Here is a 21,690-nt window from a genome sequence, read left to right as displayed (position 1 = left end):
TACTGAATGATGGTAGTAGTCTTTTTTTTTTTTTTTTTTTTGATGTTACAGTGTAACAGTGACATTTTATTTAGCAGGCAAGGACCATTAAGGTTTGGCTTTTGAGCTTTGTAAACCCGATTTCCTATCATCACTTTAATTTGCTACTATATCCTTCAGTAAAAATGCATAAATCATGTTCATTCTCAAGTTTTAGCGAGACATGTCTATGTAAGTCAAGTCATGGGAAATGTTATTTAAGAATTTGGGTAAGTAATTAAATATCTGAGTTAAGATCTGTCATTAAAGTTTATGTGGTAAAAATAAGATATAAAGAATATTAAAAGTCTAAATTTTCAAGTTTTAGAAGCATATATGTCTTTTTTTCTGTCAAAGTAGATTGTTCTTTTTTCTTTAATAATGCTCTTTTAAAAAGAAAGTGTTTTTGCAAAAAATAATCTTCAAAACTAAAATTTTGCAGAATTTAAGTAATTAAAAAAACTTACTATTAATAATTAATTAGAATTATACTAGTGAGTTATCGATTTGTTATAATAGGCATTTTTTTTTTTTACTGAAATTAATAAAACCAGAACTAGGACCCAACAATTGTTAGGATAGTTTGACCAACATGTACTTGATATGACAAGAAATATTTTGACTGTGGAGCAGATGATTATTTCATGTCAAAAACAAATTAGTGATTAACCAGTGCAATCTAATTGTCATGGTCTCAAAATGTTATCATGCTAGTTAGCCAGTTTCTCAACCCTTGGATATTGTTTGCTGCAATATTTTTTCCAGCAATATTTTTCTTCTTGCTTACTCCATCTTCTTGCTTCTCTTTTTCCTGGCAAAGTCTTTTTTTTCTTTCTTTTTTCTTAATGCCTCAGCATTTGCTTTGAGAAGCAAATGATGAATGGCGCGAGAACCATTCATTTAGCTGCTTTTTCAGAGGCAGGAATCACCTCTGTGAGTAGCATATTTAATTCTTCCTTCCTGGTCAAGTCTTTCTTTCCTCCTTTCCTTGATTACAAATTCCAGGCTTTATCGTTGTCATTTGTAATGCATTTTTTATCTGGTAAAATGTATCATTTGGGGGGAGCGGAGAATCTAGTGATCTAACTCATAAAAAGGTCCCTTTTATTTGCCAGTTGGAATTTTACAATTATACTTACTCAGCTTTATCTTAAAAGTATAATGTTACTTGACCCTGCTACTTGAAGGGATGTTAAAGTTTTTTTTTTTTCAATCTCTGGATCGTGGAGGTTTTAATATGTAGGAGTTCCCACTATGATGCAACAGGATTGGCAGCATCTCTGTAGCACCAAGACGCAGGTTTGAACCCTGGCCAAGCACGCTATAACGGCAGCTTGGATCTGAACTCTGGCTGGGGAGCTCCACATGCTGAGCAGCAGCCAAGAAAGAAAAAAAAATGTAACCTTGTCCTAGTGAATACTTATGTACTTCGTTGATATTATTGAACTTTGAAAATTCAAGTTTTCTGCTATTTTATTCATTTTGGAAGTTGTGCTGTACTGTAAATACCATATGGAATATAGTACATTATTTTTTAAGTGTGTGGAAGCAAATCTAGGACAAAGTTCACAACTGTATTTCCTCAGGTAAGACTTTTTTAAGCATTAAAAGAGTTGAAAAACCAAACGACCACTTGACCTGTGCTATAAATCATAGAAAGAGAGAACACTGGATGTTTTCAGCAAACATGAGAAATTTAATATTCCAGGTCTCAGATTTCAGAGCCAAACTCTCCTTCCATGGCCTATGACAATGCCCAGTCGGTACTAGCTTTCTTCCTGTAACTTGTTCTAGATTAGGTTCTTTAATGTTCTGTTCAGTTGCTATCTTAAAAGTTTGGTGCTCTCCTTAAGTTTTGGAAAACACTTTGAATCTAATTGCTCTCAAATTTCTATACCTTGCATCATTTTTCACGTCAGTATTTTTTGTGTGAGTTCCGTGTGTCAGGCCCTGTACTGAGACGTGAATGTGCAGGAATGTGCAAACATAGAGATCTTGCCTCCCTAATCACAAAATTCATGTAACATTGCAACTGTAAAAGTAAGTGATGACCTACGCAAAATCTAAATGAACTTTTTTAATGCTTCTCTTCCTTTCTTTGAAGTAATTCTTGCTATCTTCTCTGAGGTAATTCTATTGTTCCTGCTAGTCTTTGTCGCTGACCGCTTCTCAGTCTCTTTTTGTGGCTTTTTCCTCCAGGAGTTTCTTAAAACACTGGGTCTCACAAGTTCCGTATTTTCATGTCTTTTTCCTCTGTAAAACTCTTAGTGGCTTGTAATCGCATCATATCTTGAAGGATAGATCCCGAAGGATAGATATGTATCCATCCATCCATCCATCCATCATCCATCCATCTATCTGTCCATCTATCCATCCATCATCCATCCATCTATCCGTCCATCTATCCATCCATCATCCATCCATTATCCATCCATCTATCCATCCATCATCCATCCATCAATCTGTCCATCTATCCATCCATCATCCATCCATCTATCCATCCACCATCCATCCATCATCCATCCATCTATCTGTCCATCTATCCATCTATTATCCATCCATCTATCCATCCATCATCCAAACATCTATCCATCCATCATCCATTCACAGAAAATGAAAACTGAGAGGAACAGAAGTCAAGAGAAATCATTACACTCTATTTAGGCAAATATAAAGATCTAGATAGAACAAGATATAGCTTTCTCTATAAGAATAAAATGCAAATTAATGGCACAGTAATTATACAGTAGTGTGGCACTTTAGCAAAAGAATAAAGAACGAGCATATAAAAATTAGATGATGATTTCATGCTGAATTAAATTAACCTCCGTAAAATAAAAATATTCTCCACATTATAGAAGTTATTAAGAGAATTATGGAATTAACTAAATAAAAATTTAAATGTATATGAAGAATATAAGTGGAAAAGGAAATGGTAAGATACGGAACAAGTTGACGCCTCAAAATTAAAGAGTTGCAATATAAATATTTCTTTTAAATATAAGATGTATACTATCTTTGGCTTCCCTTCTCTTCCTTTTGATTCAAATGTGAGAGAGAATCTAATTGGCTAGAATTGTCTTTTTTTTTTTTTTTTGTCTTCATTAGAGTTGCTTCACCCATCAACGAATGGACTGCTTCGTGTCCATTCAGCTGTGGAACATAAACTGTGGCTGCCTAAGGCTACTGTATCAACAGGGACTTCCCATGGGATAGTTATCCTTAAAAGGAACTGGTGCTATAGTAGATTTTAGGCTGATTAATGAGTAAAATAATATGCCATCTTGAGAGGTGCTGACATTTTATGTTTTGGAATCATTTAAGATAATATTCTCTATCAGTGTTTTCAGTCCCTGAGCATAAAGGGTTTGAGGAATCCATGTAGCGCATGGCTGTTGACCTTTATCTTCTAGTTTTGTAATCAGTACTTACTGTTGTTGCTTAGCAACTCTGTAGCATTATCTTCAAACCTAATATTAACTTGAAATATGTTAGAAATGAAAATTGGAGAAACGTGACTCTGAGGAATTGATATTGTTTCAAGTTACTGTCAGTATAACATGATATTACCAGGCGGACCATTCAATATAGAATATTTCTTGTCATTTCTGAGTTATTCTAAAGACTAAAGCTAATATTGAGGCACTTTAATTAATAGTAATAGAAATGTAATGTAATGGCAATAGAAATCTTTTCAGCCAGCTTTTCACATCCCTTAATCTCAATAATTCTTCCCAAGAGGAAGAGCAAAACAAAACCCTGAATTATATTTTCTTTCTTCTTTGAAAATTATTCATAAAAGCAGAAAACTGTGACATTATTTTTTGAGTAGTACAATGCCATAATCATCTTAATGATCCTTATTGTTCTCCTTTTCAGAATTTAGGCATTGCTTGGCAAAAATAATTGTTTAAGAAAATGCAAAAGCTCTCCATTCCTATGAAGTAAGGACAATTGTGTCACAGAGGGACACATTAATTACTGTCAACAGCATTCATTGAAAACCTATCCTCTAGGCTCTGTGCTAGTAGTAATTACTAATAAGACAGGACAAATTTGGCTAAGCCAAGATACATATTGAGCTGGCGTTCATATTGTTGGTAATTAAAAAAAAAAAAAACCTACATTTGGAGAATTTACATCAAGATCTATGTGATTCCAAACACTTAAGGACTTTTTTCACTTTGGAAATAAACACTGATCCATATGTCTAAAATCGAAAAGGATTCAGGAAATGTATGTGAGCCTTTGAAAACTAGAATTGAAGTCTAGGGAGTTTCCATCGTGGCTCAGTGGTAATGAATCCAGCTAGTATCTGTGAGGACACAGGTTCAATCCCTTGCCTTGCTCAGTGGGTTTAGGATCCAGTGTTGTTGTGATCTGCTGTGTAGGTTGCAGATGTGGCTCAGATATAATGCTGCTGTGGCTATGGTGTAGGCTGGCAGCTATAGCTTTGATTCAACCCCTAGACTGGGAACTTCCATATGCTATGCATGTGGCCCTAAAAAGACAAAAAAAAAAAAAAAACAAGAAAAAAAAAGAAAGAAAAGAAAAGAGGAGTTCCCGTTGTGGCGCAGTGGTTAACGAATCTGACTAGGAACCATGAGGTTGCGGGTTCGGTCCCTGCCCTTGCTCAGTGGGTTAACGATCCGGCGTTGCCGTGAGCTGGGGTGTAGGTTGCAGACGTGGCTCGGATCCCGAGTTGCTGTGGCTCTGGCGTAGGCCGGTGGCTACAGCTCCGATTCAACCCCTAGCCTGGGAACCTCCATATGCCGCTGGAGCGGCCCAAGAAATAGCAACAACAACAACAACAACAACAAAAGTCAAAAAAAAAAAAAAAGAAAGAAAAAAAAAAGAAAAGAAAAGAAAAATAATTTAAGTCAAAAGAGAACTGTCACTTTCCTTTTGATGAAGTGTCACCTTCCACAGGTTAGTGGAAGGACTGTTAGAGCAGTGTGGCTTTAACTTTGGAGGGATAAGGAAACTTCAAAAGTTTCTTGTGAACCATGAACCTCCTAGAAAAATACAGATACTTGAAAACAACATAAATGAACTTCAGGGTCTGTAGCATTATTGAAGCCCATCCATGAAACTGGGATACAAAATTCTTGATTCTAGGGAGCAAGGTCTTAGTGGATGGAGGGGGAGTGGCTGAAGAAAGGTGAGTGTGAGGAAACAGGTGAGTGAGTTAGATTTATAGTGTGTAGGACTAAATAATACCCTTTGAAACTAAGGAGTTCTTATAACCTACAATTAACTTTTCTCCTCACCCATTACTAAACCCTTCCTAATTTCTCTACAAGTGGCATGTAATGCATCACTTTAACAAAAGAAAAGTAAAAAACCATGTGATCATTTAAATAATGCAGAAAAGCATTTGACAGAATTCAACATCCATTCATAATAAAAACTCTTTGCAAAGTGGTTATAGAGGGAACATATCTCAACATAACAAAAGCCCATTTATGACAAACCCACAGCCAATATAATTCTCAACAGAGAAGAGCTAAAAGCATTCCCACTAAAATCTGGAAAAACGCAAGGATACCCACTCTTATCACTTTTGTTCAACATAGTATTGGAAGTCCTAGCCACAGCAATCAGATAGAAAGAAAGGAAGGAAGGAAGGAAGGAAGGAAGGAAGGAAGGAAGGAAGGAAGGAAAGAAAGAAAGAAAGAAAGAAAGAAAGAAAGAAAGAAAGAAAGAAAGAAAGAAAGAAAGAAAGAAAGAAAAAGGAGGGAGGGAAGAGGTAAAATTGTCACTATATGCAGATGAGATAATACTCTATAGAGAAAACCCTAAGGAATCCACACAAAAGCTACTAGATCTGATCAGTGAATTCAGCAAAGTAGGAGAATACCTTTTAAGATCTCACTCCAGTAATAAAATACCTAGGAATAAACGTGACCAATGAGGTGAAAGAGTTATATGCTGAGAATTATAAAACATGAATCAAGGAAATTAAAGAGGATTCAAAGAAATGGAAAGATATCCCATGTTCCTGGATTGGAAGAATTAATATTGTTAAAATAGCCATACTACCCAAACCAAGGTATGAATTTAATGTGATCCCTATCAAATTACTCATGATATTTTTCACAGCACTAGAACAAATAATCCAAGAATTTATATGGAACCATAAAAGACCCAGAATTGCCAAAGCAATCCTGAGGAAAAAAACCCAAGCATGAGGCACAACTCTCCCAGACTTCAAACAATATTACAAAGCTATGGTGATCAAGATAGTATGGTACTGGTCTTGACATATGGATCAGTGGAATAGAATAGAAGGCTCAGAAGTAAACCCACACACCTATGGTCAGTTAATCTACAGAGGAGGCACGAATATAACATGGGAAAAAGGCAGTCTTTCAGCAAGTGGTTCTCTATGTTATAACACGACTAGTTACAATAGCCAAGCCATGGAAACAACCTGAATGTCCATCAATAGATGCATGGATAAAGGAGCTATGGTACATATATATTCAATGGAATACTACTGCAGCAACATGAAGGCAACTAGAAATTCTCATAAGATGTGAAGTAAGTCTGAAGGAGAAAGCCAAATACCACATGATATCGCTTGTATGTGGAATCTAAAATGTGGCACAACTGACACACATAGAGACTCACAGACATAGAGAACAGATTTGTGGTTGCTGAGTGTGTGTGGGGGGGTGGTATGGACTGGGAGTTTGGGGTTAGTCGATGCCAACCGCTACATTTAGAAAGGATAAGTAATGAGGTCCTACTACATCCAGTCTCTTAGGACAGACCGTGATGGAAGATGATAGAAGAAAAGGGATATACTTGTGTGACTGGGTCACTTTTCTGTACATCAGAGATTGGCACAACATTGTAAATCGGCTGTACTTTAACTTAAAAAAAGCTGAAAAACAAGGTTTTATTTCTGCTCTTACTTAGCTAAGTGACTAAGTGACTTTGGATAACCATTTAATCCTTCTTAACCTCTTTTTTGATCTGTAAAATGGAGATAAAACATAATTCAAAAATTATCATACGAAGTAAATGAGGTAATATATGCAATGTTCAAAGGAAGCCTTCAAGTGATATGCATTATTTTATTTACTAACGCAGTACCAAAATTTTACATTTATTTCAGTTTTATCTTGTAGGTGAATAACTATTTAGCTAGAAAACTCCTTAAAATAAAACAAGAGATGTTGTCTAAAATGAAAATATTTATTTTAAAATTCCCCTAAGTGACATGTCTTTTTGGGTATTTGATGACAAGAAACTGGTTGATAAATTTGAGCTGTAATAATGAAATGGAAAATCCTGGGAACAAAAAAGCTTTGTTGGAACAGCTTTTTTTTTTCTTTTTTCTTTTTTCTTTTTTTTTTTGGTCTTTTTGCCTTTTAGGGCTGCACTTGTGGCATGTGGAGATTCCCAGGCTAGGAGTTCAGTCAGAGCTGTAGCTGCTGGCCTATGCCATAGCCACAGCAGCTCAGGATCCGAGCTGCATCTGTGACCTACACCACAGCTCACAGCAATGCCGGATCCTTAACCGACTGAGTGAGGCCAGGGATTGAACCTGCGTCCTCATGGGTGTTGGTCAGGTTCACTAACTGCTGAGCCACAATGGGAACTCCTGGAACAGCATTTTTAAAGGAGATTTTTTAAAAAATAAATGTTTAAAAATTGAGATATGTTTGTATATTTTTATTAAACTTTTTATTAGACCAAAATGTGTGTGTGTGTGTTTGTTGTTTTTTTGTTTTTTCTTTTTGGGACCACACCTTTGGCACATGGAAGTTCCTACACTAGGGATCAAATCGGAGCTGCAGCTGCTGGCCTACATCACAGCCACAGCAATGCCAGATCTGAGCCACATCTGAGACCTATACCACAGCTCACGGCAGTGCGAGATCCTGAACCTACTGAGCGAGGCCAGGGATTGAACCTGCGTTCTCATGGATATTAGTCGGATTCGTTACTGCTGAGCCAGAACAGGAATTCCTAGACCAAAATGATTTTTATTTTAGAGGTAGGTTATATTTCAATTTTAGTACAATTCATTGTAAGTCTTAGACTTCTTTAGAATTCGTTAATGAAAAATAAATAAAAATTATATACAGTATACATTTGTATTAATATAACATTTTTGATATTTCAGAGTACAGATGATTCAGATATATCTGTCATTGCCCAGAACAAGAAATGCTTTGACAACGATATTGTTTGTTCTAAAAGTGTTTTGATTTCAGTTGGGGACACCGAAATTTACTTGAATGATACTCCTTATAAACAGGTTAGTTCTTTATTTTAAAATCATTTTAACTTGTCCTGAGATGCTGAACATAAAATAGAAACAGTTTGGAGTACTTTTCTCTGAGTGGTTACTAGATGTGAATTTTTTCTTTGTCGTTTTATGTGGCTTCAGTAAATTATACTCGGTTTATCTCTTTTGTTTATACTCCACTTCTCCACTTGCCACTTCTTTCCTCTTTTCTTCATTCCCATGCTCATCATTCTGGTCCTAGCAACTGTCGCCTGTTACCTGGACTACTTCAGATCCCCCAAGCTAGACTCCTCGTGCTCAGTCTTAGAGTTTCCCCTTCTGATCCATCCAACCACACTGTGGCCAGGGTGGTTTTTCTAAAATCAAAATATTATTTCCTGTTGTTCTAGTTCTTCAGAACTTTCAAATGACTTGCCGCTGCCCTTAAAGGCCTCAGCAGTCTGGTCATGGACAGCTCTCCTGCCACACCTCTCATCACTTTCTGCTCCAAGCCCATGACCCAGAAGTTAGAACCGGTATCAGTTCTTCATACGCTCTGTTTTCCTTCTCTCACCTCTGGTTCTTCATCGGTGTCATTGCTCTCACCTGGGTCAACTTTTCCATTTCAGTTACTCTTCTGTAGTAAGTCTCATCTCCTTCAAGGAGCGCCTCCTCATGCCCTCAAGTTCACTGTCAGGACCTGCATCCCATTTTAGTGAAATTCCTTGTGTGATGGTTTGTCTCCTTCATTTGTCTGTGAATTCTGTGAGAACTGAGACCACTGTCTTTGTTCATTCTTGTGTCATCGGAGCCTGCCAAGGACAGGCTCGGAATTCAGTCATTTATTCATTTAGTCAGTTGCTCATTTATTCATAATGTCTACTTCGTACCAAAATAAGTGTAAATTATCGGGACCACAACAGTGAAAAGACACTGTGCTTGCCTTTAAGGAACTTATCCTCAAGGGAGGGGCACACTCAAGTAAATGAGGCTGCGCAAGAGCTTCCCTTGTCTGGAAGCGAGGGAATCCTAAGAGGAAGACCTCGGCCGGCCTTGGAAGTTCAGGGTAGTTGCCAAGAGTGTAGTCTTGGAGTGAGTTAATACTCACTTAGAACCCCTATTCTGTCGCCTGCTAACTGGGTCACTGGGGGAAACTTTATTTAACCTCTCCGACCTGCAGCTTTTCTCATTGGTGAATTTGGGACGATTGGGAATCTACCTGTTAAGTTTATATGAGGATTAAATGAAGTAGTGAATTCTGAGAAATGGCTCTCCTCCTGTCCCTCACCCGCCTTACTTTTGAAGGCTCAGAAGACATGCTTTCAGAGAATTGATTTGAGCTTAGTATTAAATTGTGAGTATGTATTAGCCGGGTGAAGAGATGAAGTAGAAATCCAGTCCGTGGAGTTCCCATCGCGGCACAGTGGTTAACAAATCCGACTAGGAACCATGAGGTTGCAGGTTCGATCCCTGGCCTCTCTCAGTGGGTTAAGGATCTGGCATTGCCATGAGCTGTGGTATAGGTCGCAGATGCAGCTTGGATGCTGCATGGCTGTGGCTGTGGTGTCGGCTGCGGCTATAGCTCCGATTAGACCCCTAGCCTGGGAACCTCCATATGCTGCAGGTGCAGCCCTAGAAAAGGCAAAAAGACCAAAAAAAAAAAAAAAGAGAGAGAGAGAGAGAGAGAGTGCAGTACAGAGTCAAGTTGAAAGGAACAGAGCTGCAAGATGAAATGGCGTTGGGAGACCTGCAGGCAGCTTAGCTTGGTTGAAATAGATGAGGATCGTGGAGGAAGCGTGAGGCCAAGAGATTCGGGGAGGAGTGTCCAGATTAATGCGAAAGTTCGGGTCAAAGGCAGCAGGCAAGGAGATGGTTCCAGACTGTGCAGGCTTTTGAATGATGTGATGTACTTGAACATATTTTACAAGGAAGACATTTGGGAGTTAAGCCTTTAAAAATTGACCTCTTTTTGAGTTTTTAGCATAGTGTCTCAGTTTGGTCTGCACAACTTCTGCATTAAAATCATTCAGAATATGTATTATAAGAGCTGGTTCCTGGGCTCCACCTCAAGAATTAGAATGCCTGAAGTTGAGGACAATCAATATTTTAATGGTACCCCGAATTCCTCTGCAAACTCAAGTTTGAGAGCCAGTACCTTAGATCATAGCTCTTGTCTCAGAAATATTGAGACCAACCAGGCAGCAACTAAGCTTTGAGCAAAATAGAGTTTGTGTAAGTCATGTTGACATCTCTTAAACTAATCACTACCGTGTGGTGTAGCCATCAGCTGGATATTCATTGATAGTTGAAGGCTGTCTCTAAGAGAAATGATATATTTTAAAAAAGAAAAACTGAAGAGAAAATAGTAAATGCTCTTATAAAGATTGTTTGGCACATTTTAAAGTGGTAATTGCAGCTCTGTGTGCCTTTCCTTTTCCAATTTTCACCTGGATGCCTGTGTTGATACATTTCCTTCATGTTGGTTATGAAGTATGAGCTTAAGATGAAGAAAAATAATGAAAAAAATTGACCCTAACAAATCCCCTGCTAGTATTTTTTATTGAGCATCGAAAGTGAAAACAAGTACCATTTATTTTATGACAGATGGATTGCTCATTCAGGGGAAGGGGAAAAACCCTGTTGTTTTCAATAAATGTACGTTTCTAATTTTATCAACTACGTAGGCTGTAAACATTTTATGAATTTGTTTAAGCTATACTTTTAAGGCTTTCTTTTTTTTTCTTTCTTTCTCTTTTTTTAATTTTAATTTTTTTTTTCTTTTTAGGGCCACACTCATGGCATATGGACATTCCCAGGCTGGGGGTCAAATCGGAGCTATAGATGCCAGCCTACCCCATAGCCACAGCACCGCCAGATCTGAGCCACGTCTTTGGCCTACACTGCAGCTCACAGCAACGTTGGATCCTTTAACCCACTGAGCGAGGCCAGGGATTGAACCTGTATCCTCATAGGTACTAGTCAGATTCTTAATCCGCTGAGCCCCGGGAACTCCCTATTTTTAAAGTTTTCATTCTCTTTCATAACATTTTTCTAATATCAATAGAGTTTTGTTTAAAGTGCTATAATTGTTTTCTGAAGTGGAAAATTATTAATTTGGGGCAATTCATAATTCCCCACTCTTAGTAGGAGAAACATCTTTACTTCTTAATCTGAAAAGAAAGGAGTGCAGTGTCTCCCTTTGACCAAAGAGGATTCTTTTCCTTGTAGCCAACAGCCTGTCCAATAGAAATGAAGGATTTAGCTCTACAGGCAAATAAAGAGGATGTGCTTTCACATCAGGATAACTGGTACAAGATCAACCTGCAGGAAGTCAACAATCTGCCTTACCCAAAGATGTATTTTATGGTCCAGTGATGTGTCAACCCGTCCGAGGGATGTGTATTAGGGAAATAGGTAAAAAAGCTTTTCATGGATTGAAAAGGAGATATAAGCCACAAATATTTCACTCACTTGCTTAGATTGTTGCTCTTCAGGCTGGAAGCTGATACTTGTGAATAGGCCAGTGTAGGAAGGTATTAAAAATATATGAGTCACCCTTGATCTAGAAGCTGCAGATCCTGCCATAAACTTGACAAAGCACATCTTTCTAGAAACTAACATTCTTGTGTGTGGGGGGAGACAGATAATAAAGCCAAAAAGAAATCAGATATGAGAAAGGTTCTGAAAAGTGTCATCAAAATGATAAAAATAGGAACTATGGTAGGGAGTGACACGGAGGCCTGGCAGCTACCCATTTTATGGACCCAGTGAAAAATGAGAGGTAGAGCCCCTTGTTTCAAACAGGAAAGCTTTTTTCCTGTTCTTTTATAGTCTCTCTTACCTGCCGTGGGTTTTTTCTTTATTATGTAACACCTTGTGCACTTGGGCACAAGAATACTCCCAGACAGAGTGCAGGCCCTCCCCGGAACTGAGGCCTTGCCACACGACTCCAGCTTGGCACTTGGAAGTGCCCATTGACTGTAATGGGTAATTTGATGGCAGAGGGCCTCAGGTGGAGAACGTTAATAATATACACAGTCCTGCACCTTATACTGAGCACTCATAGATATGACCTTGATTTAGGAGCCTGAAATTCATTATTAATACGACAGAGCTTATTTGTTTTCCCCATGAAATATTTATAAAAATATACAGTCTAGAACAGTCTTTCCAAACTATGTTTTTATTATTACTTGGGGGAGAAAAATAACCATAGGATTTCATATCTCCTTCACAATTTTTATTTTGCTTCTGGTTAAATTTATTTGACTTTGACTTAACCATATATTTTTAAAGTTACTATATTAGTTAATTTCAGTGTCAGATTGAACGCACTCTTTTATAGGGTGTAGTCCTTGCTCATAAAGGAACATTGCATAGTCTCACTTTAGGTTAAAGGTGCTCTGAATTTTCCCATTTGGTTCCATCTCTAGTTTCTCCCTACTAGTGTCCTTTTTAGCACAAACAGTATTTTCTTTTAATATGCAAACGTAGCCTGTCACTTTCATATTCAGAAGGCTTATCGAGTCTGTTCTGCACATGGAATAACCATCATTGACTGTAATGGGTAATTTGATGGCAGAGGGCCTCAGACTCTGCTTGTCATGGAATCGATGCCCTGGCTCTTTGGTGCTGTCCTTAGTCCTGAAGAGATCTTGGAACTTTCCTGCCTCTTTGAAGCCTTTACTCAACTGATTCCCTTTGCTTGGAATGACTTCCTCATTCTCATTTCCAGTCCTTTATATCTTCCTTTGCGTGGAAGTAACATATGACCCACCTCTTGCAAGAAGTCTTCCTAAGTTCCAGCGGTGGAAATTCATCTCCCTGTCCTCCTTCACACCTCTCTCTTTCTGCATACTTCACACACACACACACACACACACACACACACACACACACACACACATGCACGCACACACACACACACACACACACACACACGGTCCTTTCGTTTTTCAGTATGCAGTTAAAGTCATACATTTTTAGTACTCAGTCAAATTATTTATTCACCGTCAATGTAGAATTGCTGACTTAGCAGGTATATATGTACTCTGTGTCTATGCCTGGTTTATGCTCTTCTCTATAACTGAAAAGCCTTCTTCTCTTTGCTAATTTATCCATGTTGAGTCTATCTACCAGTTTGTGTCTTATTACCAATTTTATGTTTTTCCGATTTTATGCAGAGCCAAGCAAAAATTACGTAGGTACTTATTGGTGGGTATTAACTTAATTACTATGTATGTTATGGTGAGAAAAGAAGGCATTCATTTTTTCCTCTATTATGTTGTTTCTTTTTTTGAAGAAACGATCAGGTTTTTTTCTGGGGAATAAACCTGCATACCAGCTTTGGAAGGCAGGTCTCTATATGGTAGTATACTTTCCAGAGAAAGATATCACTGTTCTTTGGGATAAAAAGACAACCATCCATATCAAAGTTGGACCACAGTGGAAGGTAAGTCAACCCATTTGGTGGATCAATCCAAAAGAGATGCAAAAAGTGAACTTGTATTTACCTACCTTTTGCATTGTTTTACAGGAATAAAATGATTGAGGTTTTCCTTTATGAAATAGGTTGTAGTTTCAGAATTACTAACTCATATCCCAGAGAATAACAACTTTACCAAGTGTTGTGTATAGTTCTTTTTGACTTCAACCTCACTGTATCTAGTTTTCCAAAGTTTCTTAGGTCTGCTTCTTATTTCCCACCTTCTGCATCATGGTTATGTGATATGCTTGCAATATAGTTGGATTCTTTGTTGTACTTTGCATTCCATCTTTTACTCCACATTCCGGATATTTTAAAAGCTTACATACTATGAAATTCTGTAAAAATATAAAATAATTTGCTTTTATGGTTTACAGTTCTATGAATTTAGACAAATGCCTTGAGTTTTGTATCCACCTCCTCAGTTCTGTTCAGAACAGATCCATCAACTCCAAAATTTCTCTCATTTTGCCCCTTTATTGTCAACTCCTACTTCTAATCCCACACCCTTGGCAACTGCTGATTATTTTCCATCTGAATAGTTTTTCTTCTTCTGGATACAGTAGAAACGAAATAATGCGATGTGTAGCTTTTTGGGTCTTGCTGCTTTGATTTGTCAAAATACTTTCAAGATTCATCTGTATTGTTGAATGAATGAATTGTTTGAGTAGTATTCTTTTTATGGTTGTACTAGTTTGTTTTATTCCTTAATGGTTGAAGATTCAATCTTGCTTAATTATAATTTTTGGCATTTATATTATAAATTTTAAAATTATTATTTACTATTAAATACTGTATTAAATATTTTAATTATTTTAGCTATTTAGAATTTTATTGAATGTTTTAACTTTATATGTTAAAAGTTGTTTGTGAAATATTGATGTAGTTTTAAAAACCCAGTTTATCTGAAATTGAAGTTGAGAGATATGGATTTAATCTCTGGCAAGTTAAGGGAAAATGGGAATAGGTAATGATAAATTTTCATAATACTATGGAAAGTATGCAAGTTTAAATATTTTTTAATGTTATACATTTAAGCTATGATTGTTTATTGAGGTCATTTTCTTTCAACCCTAACCAAGAGAAAGCCCAAAAATCTATTCCTAGATGCTAGCTGGCATTTCTTTTTCTTTTTCTTTTTTTTTTAGGGCCACACCCCCGGCATGTAGAGGTTCCCGGGCTAGGGGTCGAATTGCAGCTGTAGCTGCTGGCCAATACTACAGCCACATCAGTGCCAGATCCCAAGCTGCATCTGTGACCTCCACCACAGTTCACGGCAATGCCAGAAGGCCAGGGGTTGAACCTGGCCTCATGGATACCAGTCAGGTTCGTTTCTGCTGAGCCATGATGGGAACTCTCGCTGGCATTTCTTTGATGAAGATGAAATACTTTTGTCATTACTATACTTCTTCAACTATGTTTTCTGCCATTTTCTATCGTATATCCTCCCTTCCTTACTTTTTGAGGATGGATTAATCATTTATTCTTCTACATCTTCCCTTACTTTTACTGCTGCCTTAAATTTGCGGGTGACCAATAGCAAAAGTGGCCACTGTCTTCGAAGAGATATTGTGGCTTCTGAGAGCAGACGCTCCCTGGTAAGCAAGTGGCAGTGGGAGTTATGACTCCAGGGTTGCTGTCAGCTTTGCTGGAGATCTGGGCATCCTTCTTTACCGTCAACTAAGTGCTGCCTACGATCCTTCAGTACATGAAGAGAAAGTTCTCTTTGGTTAATTTCAAAGTTTAAGGAGGATTTTCATCGTTTTTGGTAGATTATTCTTGCCTGTACTCCTACTCTGTTTCCTACAGGTGTTTGGAGATAGTTGGGCATTAGGACAGGTAAGTGGACTATGTTATTTTAGAACTAAACAAATAGTTTTTATTTATCCACCAAAATATTTTACTCTTACAGGAAAATTTATTTAGGTAATACTATTTTATGTAAAATTTGTGTAGTACTTCATAGTTGACAGACTGCTTTCACATTTAACTTCTCATGTAATTGTGACAATCTTGTAATGAGAACAGTGTGGTCTGCATATTACAGATGAAGAAATTGAAGCTAAACAAGGTTAAATGACTTATTTAATATATATCTGGAAAGCAGCAGGGTTGGTTTCAAATTCATATCTTCTAATTCCTTTCATAGCAAAATGCTTTTTGAATAAAACCAAGAGTAAAGGTTTTCATATTATTGGAGAAAATGCAGCACATGTTGATTATTCATAATCTGTATGGCACTGAAGTAATCATTGCATAATCCATACAAACTTTATAAAAATTAGATTAAATATAGATTTCCTTTATTTTGTTTCACGATAGCATGATATATGAATACAAAGTTAACTTTTTCTTTAAAAGTTTTGTTCTGAATGTTTTGGCATTTCGAAGTACCACCTAGAGAAAGATAAATTTTTTAATGCTTTCGACATTTTTAGTGTTACAGACCTTAAACATATCAGGAGGTGGGTCTCTCAAAATTGAAATGAATATATACACACACACACACACGTAATATATACAAATATAATATACACACACATACATACTGTAGTGTTTGTGTTATACTTTTCCAAGTTACTTATGTTAGTAGCTGTATCAATGCTAAGATAATGTTAAGTGTGGACAGATAAAATTTGGGGGGATGGTAAAACATTTTTAAGCATCTGAAATAACTGTTAAATGTAATTAAATAGATATGAAATTCCCCATTCTTGAAAAATTTTTTAAAATATTTATTGTGGAAATTCTTAAAAATGTCTATTTTAAATCCCTACAAATTTTTAATGACTATTAGTCATTAAACATTGAAGTGAATATAGAATATTTCATGGTAATTTTCTTTTACTCTAGAGCAAATTATCGGGATTATGTGGAAACTTTGACAAATGTACTTCAAATGATATGACCACGTCCAATAACTTAGAAGTGAGAAATGCCCAGGTGTTTGGAGATAGTTGGGCATTAGGACAGGTAAGTGGACTATGTTATTTTAGAACTAAACAAATAGTTTTTATTTATCCACCAAAATATTTTACTCTTACAGGAAAATTTATTTAGGTAATACTATTTTATGTAAAATTTGTGTAGTACTTCATAGTTGACAGACTGCTTTCACATTTAACTTCTCATGTAATTGTGACAATCTTGTAATGAGAACAGTGTGGTCTGCATATTACAGATGAAGAAATTGAAGCTAAACAAGGTTAAATGACTTATTTAATATATATCTGGAAAGCAGCAGGGTTGGTTTCAAATTCATATCTTCTAATTCCTTTCATAGCAAAATGCTTTTTGAATGTATTTGAATTTCTTTCTTTTTTTAAAAAAATTTTATTTTATTTTCCCACTGTACAGCAAGGGGATCAAGTTATCCTTACATGTATACATTACAATTACCTTTTTTCCCCCCACCCTTTGTTCTGTTGCAACATGAGTATCTAGACATAGTTCTCAATGCTATTCAGCAGGATCTCCTTGTACATCTATTCTAAGTTGTGTCTGATAAGCCCAAGCTCCCGATCCCTCCCACTCCCTCCCCCTCCCATCAGGCAGCCACAAATCTCTTCTCCAAGTCCATGAGTTTCCTTTCCAAGGAGATGTTCATTTGTGCTGGATATTAGATTCCAGTTATAAGTGATATCATCTGGTATTTGTCTTTGTCTTTCTGGCTCATTTCACTCAGTATGAGATTCTCTAGTTCCATCCATGTTGCTGCAAATGGCATGATGTCATTCTTTTTTATGGCTGAGTAGTATTCCATTGTGTATATATACCACCTCTTCCGAATCCAATCATCCGTCGATGGACATTTGGGTTGTTTCCATGTCCTGGCTATTGTGAATAGTGCTGCAATGAACATGAAGGTGCATGTGTCTCTTTTAAGTAGAGTTTTGTCCGGATAGATGCCCAAGAGTGGGATTGCAGGGTCATATGGAAATTCTATGTATAGATTTCTAAGGTATCTCCACACTGTTCTCCATAGTGGCTGTACCAGTTGACATTGCCACCAACAGTGCAGGAGGGTTCCCTTTTCTCCACACTCCCTCCAGCATTTGTTATTTGTGGATTTATTAATGATGGCCATTCTGACTGGTGTGAGGTGGTATCTCATAGTTGTTTTGATTTGCATTTCTCTTATGATCAGCAATGTTGAGCATTTTCTCATGTGTTTTGTCAACTCAAGATAAATGAATACATTAAGGCAGAATTTCTTAACATTTGTTCTCCAGACATGGCTGTGTGTGAGCTGGGGAGGGACAGGGAGTGCATTTACGGCCAACTACCTTTGGGAGCAGTTAGAATTAATTGTCAGACATATTGCTTTTTTTTGAAGGATTTATTAAGGCATTATAAGCCTCTAAGGGAGGGATGTGTTTGAAGGGATTCCCAAACTTACTACTGTAGAACTTATATTTTTGCATATTAGTTCTCAGGGAAATAGTTTTCTATGGGACACAATCTGAGAAATGCTGACCTCAGAAAATATAGTCAAATTGGAAATTTGTTCTCCTCTTTTCTTCTGCAATTTTTTTAACCTGTTTTTCTTTCTAACTGAAAGGAGTGTCGACAAATGTAATTTCCTGGTTGGTTACTATTTGGTTAGTTGCTTTCCTGTTTTGCCTGATACTAGTATATCTAAATCTCTTTAAAAGACAAAGAGGGGTTGGGGTTAAACATTCACCCAATTCAGTAAAATTTTAACAGTATCTTCCATTGTGGTCTAAGTTGAAGAGTATAAAGATTTTATTTCTTAAATATAAAATGAATTAAGGAATAACTAATTTATAAAAATACCTAAATGTTTGGACTAATCAAAGAATTTTAGACTCACTGTACTCATTTATACCTAATGGACAATCCTGAAAATCAAAATTTTTTTTTCATTCAGTAAGTTCTATTTAGCACTTAATGCTGTGGACTTAATGATTGAATGATTAAAACACAGTCACTGCTCTTAGGAATTTAGAGTCTAGGTTAGCAGATGAGGTAGAAAAATTAACAAGGAAAATATGAGACAGGTGCTTTGATAGAGATGTTACTGCATGGAGTTCATGCTGGTCAAAGGACGGTTCCTGGAGAAGGTGCCATGGAGCTGAGTCCTACAAGCCTAACAGGAGCTAGAAAAGGGAGGCTGATGAGAGAGAGTGGCAGCAGGGAGGGGGCAGCCTTTCAGAGGGTGTCAGGAAGACTGGCGAGAGGACGCTGTCTAAAGAGGAATTTCAGAATGTTTTGTATGGCTGTGGGAGAGGGTTTGAAGTAGGGAATGGCTGGAATGCAAAACAGAGAGCTGCGAGATATGACTGCTGGAATCTGGACTCTCAAGTCATAAGCTAGTCAAGAGGCTCTTACAATAATCCAGCTAGAAATACTCGGACCATGAAGGTTTAGAAAACAATCCAAAGTCAAGAGACCTTGCAGGTTTGAAACATCAGCTTCTGGAGAACTGAAGAAAATCTCCTGCCTTCCTGGCTTACTGAGTGGACGCCGGTGCTCTTCCAGGGGGCAGAGCAGGGAGGACTGTGGTGGGCGGGGACAGTGGGGACAGGACAATGGCGTAAAAGTAAGCACAGGACAGTTTAAGATGGGTTTAGAGAGATGCGACAGATATTTATGGGGAAATGTCCAAGTTTTGAGGTTTCGGACAAGAGATCTGGGCTGGAAATATGGACTTGGCAGTTACAAGTATATTCAGGTTGCTGAAGGCGTGAGAAGTGTATAGAGTGGAAAAAATAGAGATTGGGAGATTCAGCTTTGCAAAGAAGGGAGGTGGGAGGGGAATGGGCAGCAGCAGCCAATGAATTGGGAGGAAACCCAGCAGAAAATGATACACCAGAAACAAATGAGAGACCTGTAAGAGGGGCGCGCTATTAAACGGCATCAAAGACAGTGAAAGGTCCCGTGAGATGCAGACTGAAAATTTGTCTTTCTACTTAGTAACGAAGAGATCAGTGCTGATCTTTCCCAGACCAGGTTTAGGGAAGTGGATTAGGTAAAGAGGCAGAGAACAAATTGGTGAGTATCTGGGAGGTGAGCCTGCAGACCTTGAGTATATTTGACTCCTCTGGGGAGGGCTTGTGACGGAAATGAAAGAGGTGAAACTTAAAGGAAAGAGAATGATTTGCTTAAGGCCTTTTTTGGTCTTGTAATGCTGCATCAAAAATTGAAAACTTATTTACCTTCACTCTAATATTGCCATGATTTTAGTGGTAAATGTCGTTTCTTCCAAAAATCATACGTGCTTTTCCGACTGAACTGGCGAAGCTCATGTGCTTTAGGTGAAGTCTGTCTAAAGGATGAGACTGCATTCGAAGCAATTGTTATGGAGGAGGTCAGATTAGGTTACTCTGGGTTCACCTTCAGAAAACTTCCCTTTAAAAATGTCTTTTAGCCCTTACCTTTTTTCCACAGTGTGAAGCCCCAAGTGAACCATTGAAACCCTGTGAAGCACATCAAAACAAATTCCCTTATGCCAAGAAAGAATGCTCTATTTTGTACAGTGATGTTTTTGCTCCTTGTCGCAACGTGGTAAGTGAATGCTTTACTAAACGTTCCAGTTTAAACAGTTACTGCTGTGTCTATGCTATTGAGACAAACAGGACAAAAAATTTAGCTGCCTGTTAGCTGTGCAGGTGTGCTACCCGACCTTTGTTAGGAAGATGAATCTGGTAGTTGGTTTTCCCGTGGAACTGACAAATTTAGTTGATTTATAATCGCCCTCACCCCACTTATTTAACAGCATACATTTGTACGTAACATGTGTAACGATCTATTTCAGTTTATGAAACATTTTCAAACATTTTCATTTTCAAACATCAAGATACTTGATGATGGATGTGAATTTACTTTGATCAGTAAATGACTGATCAGAGCCATAAATGTCTATTTTTCTTCAGAGGACACTGCCAAATGGGCATTCCTCTCCTTAACCCAAAGAATAAAGTATTATTAGTGAGACATTTAAAACGGTTTTAGAAGCACATACCAGGATGGAGTGTAATTTATTTAGAAATATAATTTCTTTCTTTCTGTCTGTCTGTCTTTTTATGGCTGCACCTGCGGCACAGGAGGTTCCCAGCCTCGGGGTCAGATTGGAGCTGTAGCTGCTGGCCTATGCCACAGCCACAGCAGCGCCAGATCCGAGCCATGCTTGCGACCTACACCACATCTCACCTACTAAGCAAGGCCAGGACTGAGCTGTGTCCTCATGAATCCTAGTCGGGTTCGTTTCCATTGAGCCACAATGGGAACTCCTAGAAATTTAACTTTCTTAATACCTTTTCAACATAATTATTTTAGAAGAAGTTAATTAACAGAAGTTTAAAAAATTGTTTAAGATATTATGAAAAACTAAATAAAAGTATATTTGGAAACAGAACATTCTTTTAATACCGTGGGAATATGCCAATAATGAAACAAACATATCAATCTGTGAAGATAATTGAAATTATATTTGTTAATCCATTACCTGTTTTGTTAGTTCTTTGATCTTACATTTGCCTAATAAATTTCTTTCTCCTTTATGGAAATAGAGGTTTGAGATGTTGAGAACTCTCTAGGTGGCAGTGTTAAGCTGATAATGGCAGGTTATGAAAATCTACGAGTTAGTTTTCTTGTTGAGGCTGAATTTTAATCAGTTGTAGTCGGTGATTTTTGAAATGAATTTATCTTTCACTTGGTTTTCAGATTGACGTTACTTCTTTTGCCAAAAATTGCCATGAAGACACGTGTAACTGCAATCTTGGTGGGGATTGTGAGTGTTTGTGCACAAGCGTGGCAGCCTATGCACACAAGTGCTGTCAGGAAGGGGTACCGGTTCACTGGAGATCATCCTCTGTCTGCTGTGAGTGCCTCTTAGAGCATCAGCACCACGAGGTGGGACCCTTCCAAGACATCCATGCTGTCCTCTCTTAGAGCTGATACCAGGGAGCTTATGGAAATAGGA

General features: G+C 37.6%; 1 protein-coding gene across 1 annotated transcript in view; it reads left to right on the top strand.

The window, feature by feature from the left end:
- OTOGL (otogelin like) overlaps nucleotides 1–21,690 on the top strand; it is a 152,670-nt gene that overhangs the window by 63,469 nt on the left and 67,511 nt on the right. Inside the window, exons 26-30 of the mRNA XM_047785805.1 lie at nucleotides 8,156–8,290; nucleotides 13,563–13,712; nucleotides 16,599–16,718; nucleotides 20,157–20,273; nucleotides 21,432–21,588. Coding sequence (XP_047641761.1) covers nucleotides 8,156–8,290; nucleotides 13,563–13,712; nucleotides 16,599–16,718; nucleotides 20,157–20,273; nucleotides 21,432–21,588 — 679 coding nt within the window. The remainder of the gene's footprint in view (nucleotides 1–8,155; nucleotides 8,291–13,562; nucleotides 13,713–16,598; nucleotides 16,719–20,156; nucleotides 20,274–21,431; nucleotides 21,589–21,690) is intronic.

This window comes from Phacochoerus africanus, chromosome 7 (assembly GCF_016906955.1).
Source record: "Phacochoerus africanus isolate WHEZ1 chromosome 7, ROS_Pafr_v1, whole genome shotgun sequence".
Classification (NCBI taxonomy): Eukaryota; Metazoa; Chordata; class Mammalia; order Artiodactyla; family Suidae; genus Phacochoerus; species Phacochoerus africanus.
The sequence above is the reverse complement of the archived record's forward strand: the minus strand, read 5'-3'. Positions and strand labels throughout refer to the sequence as shown.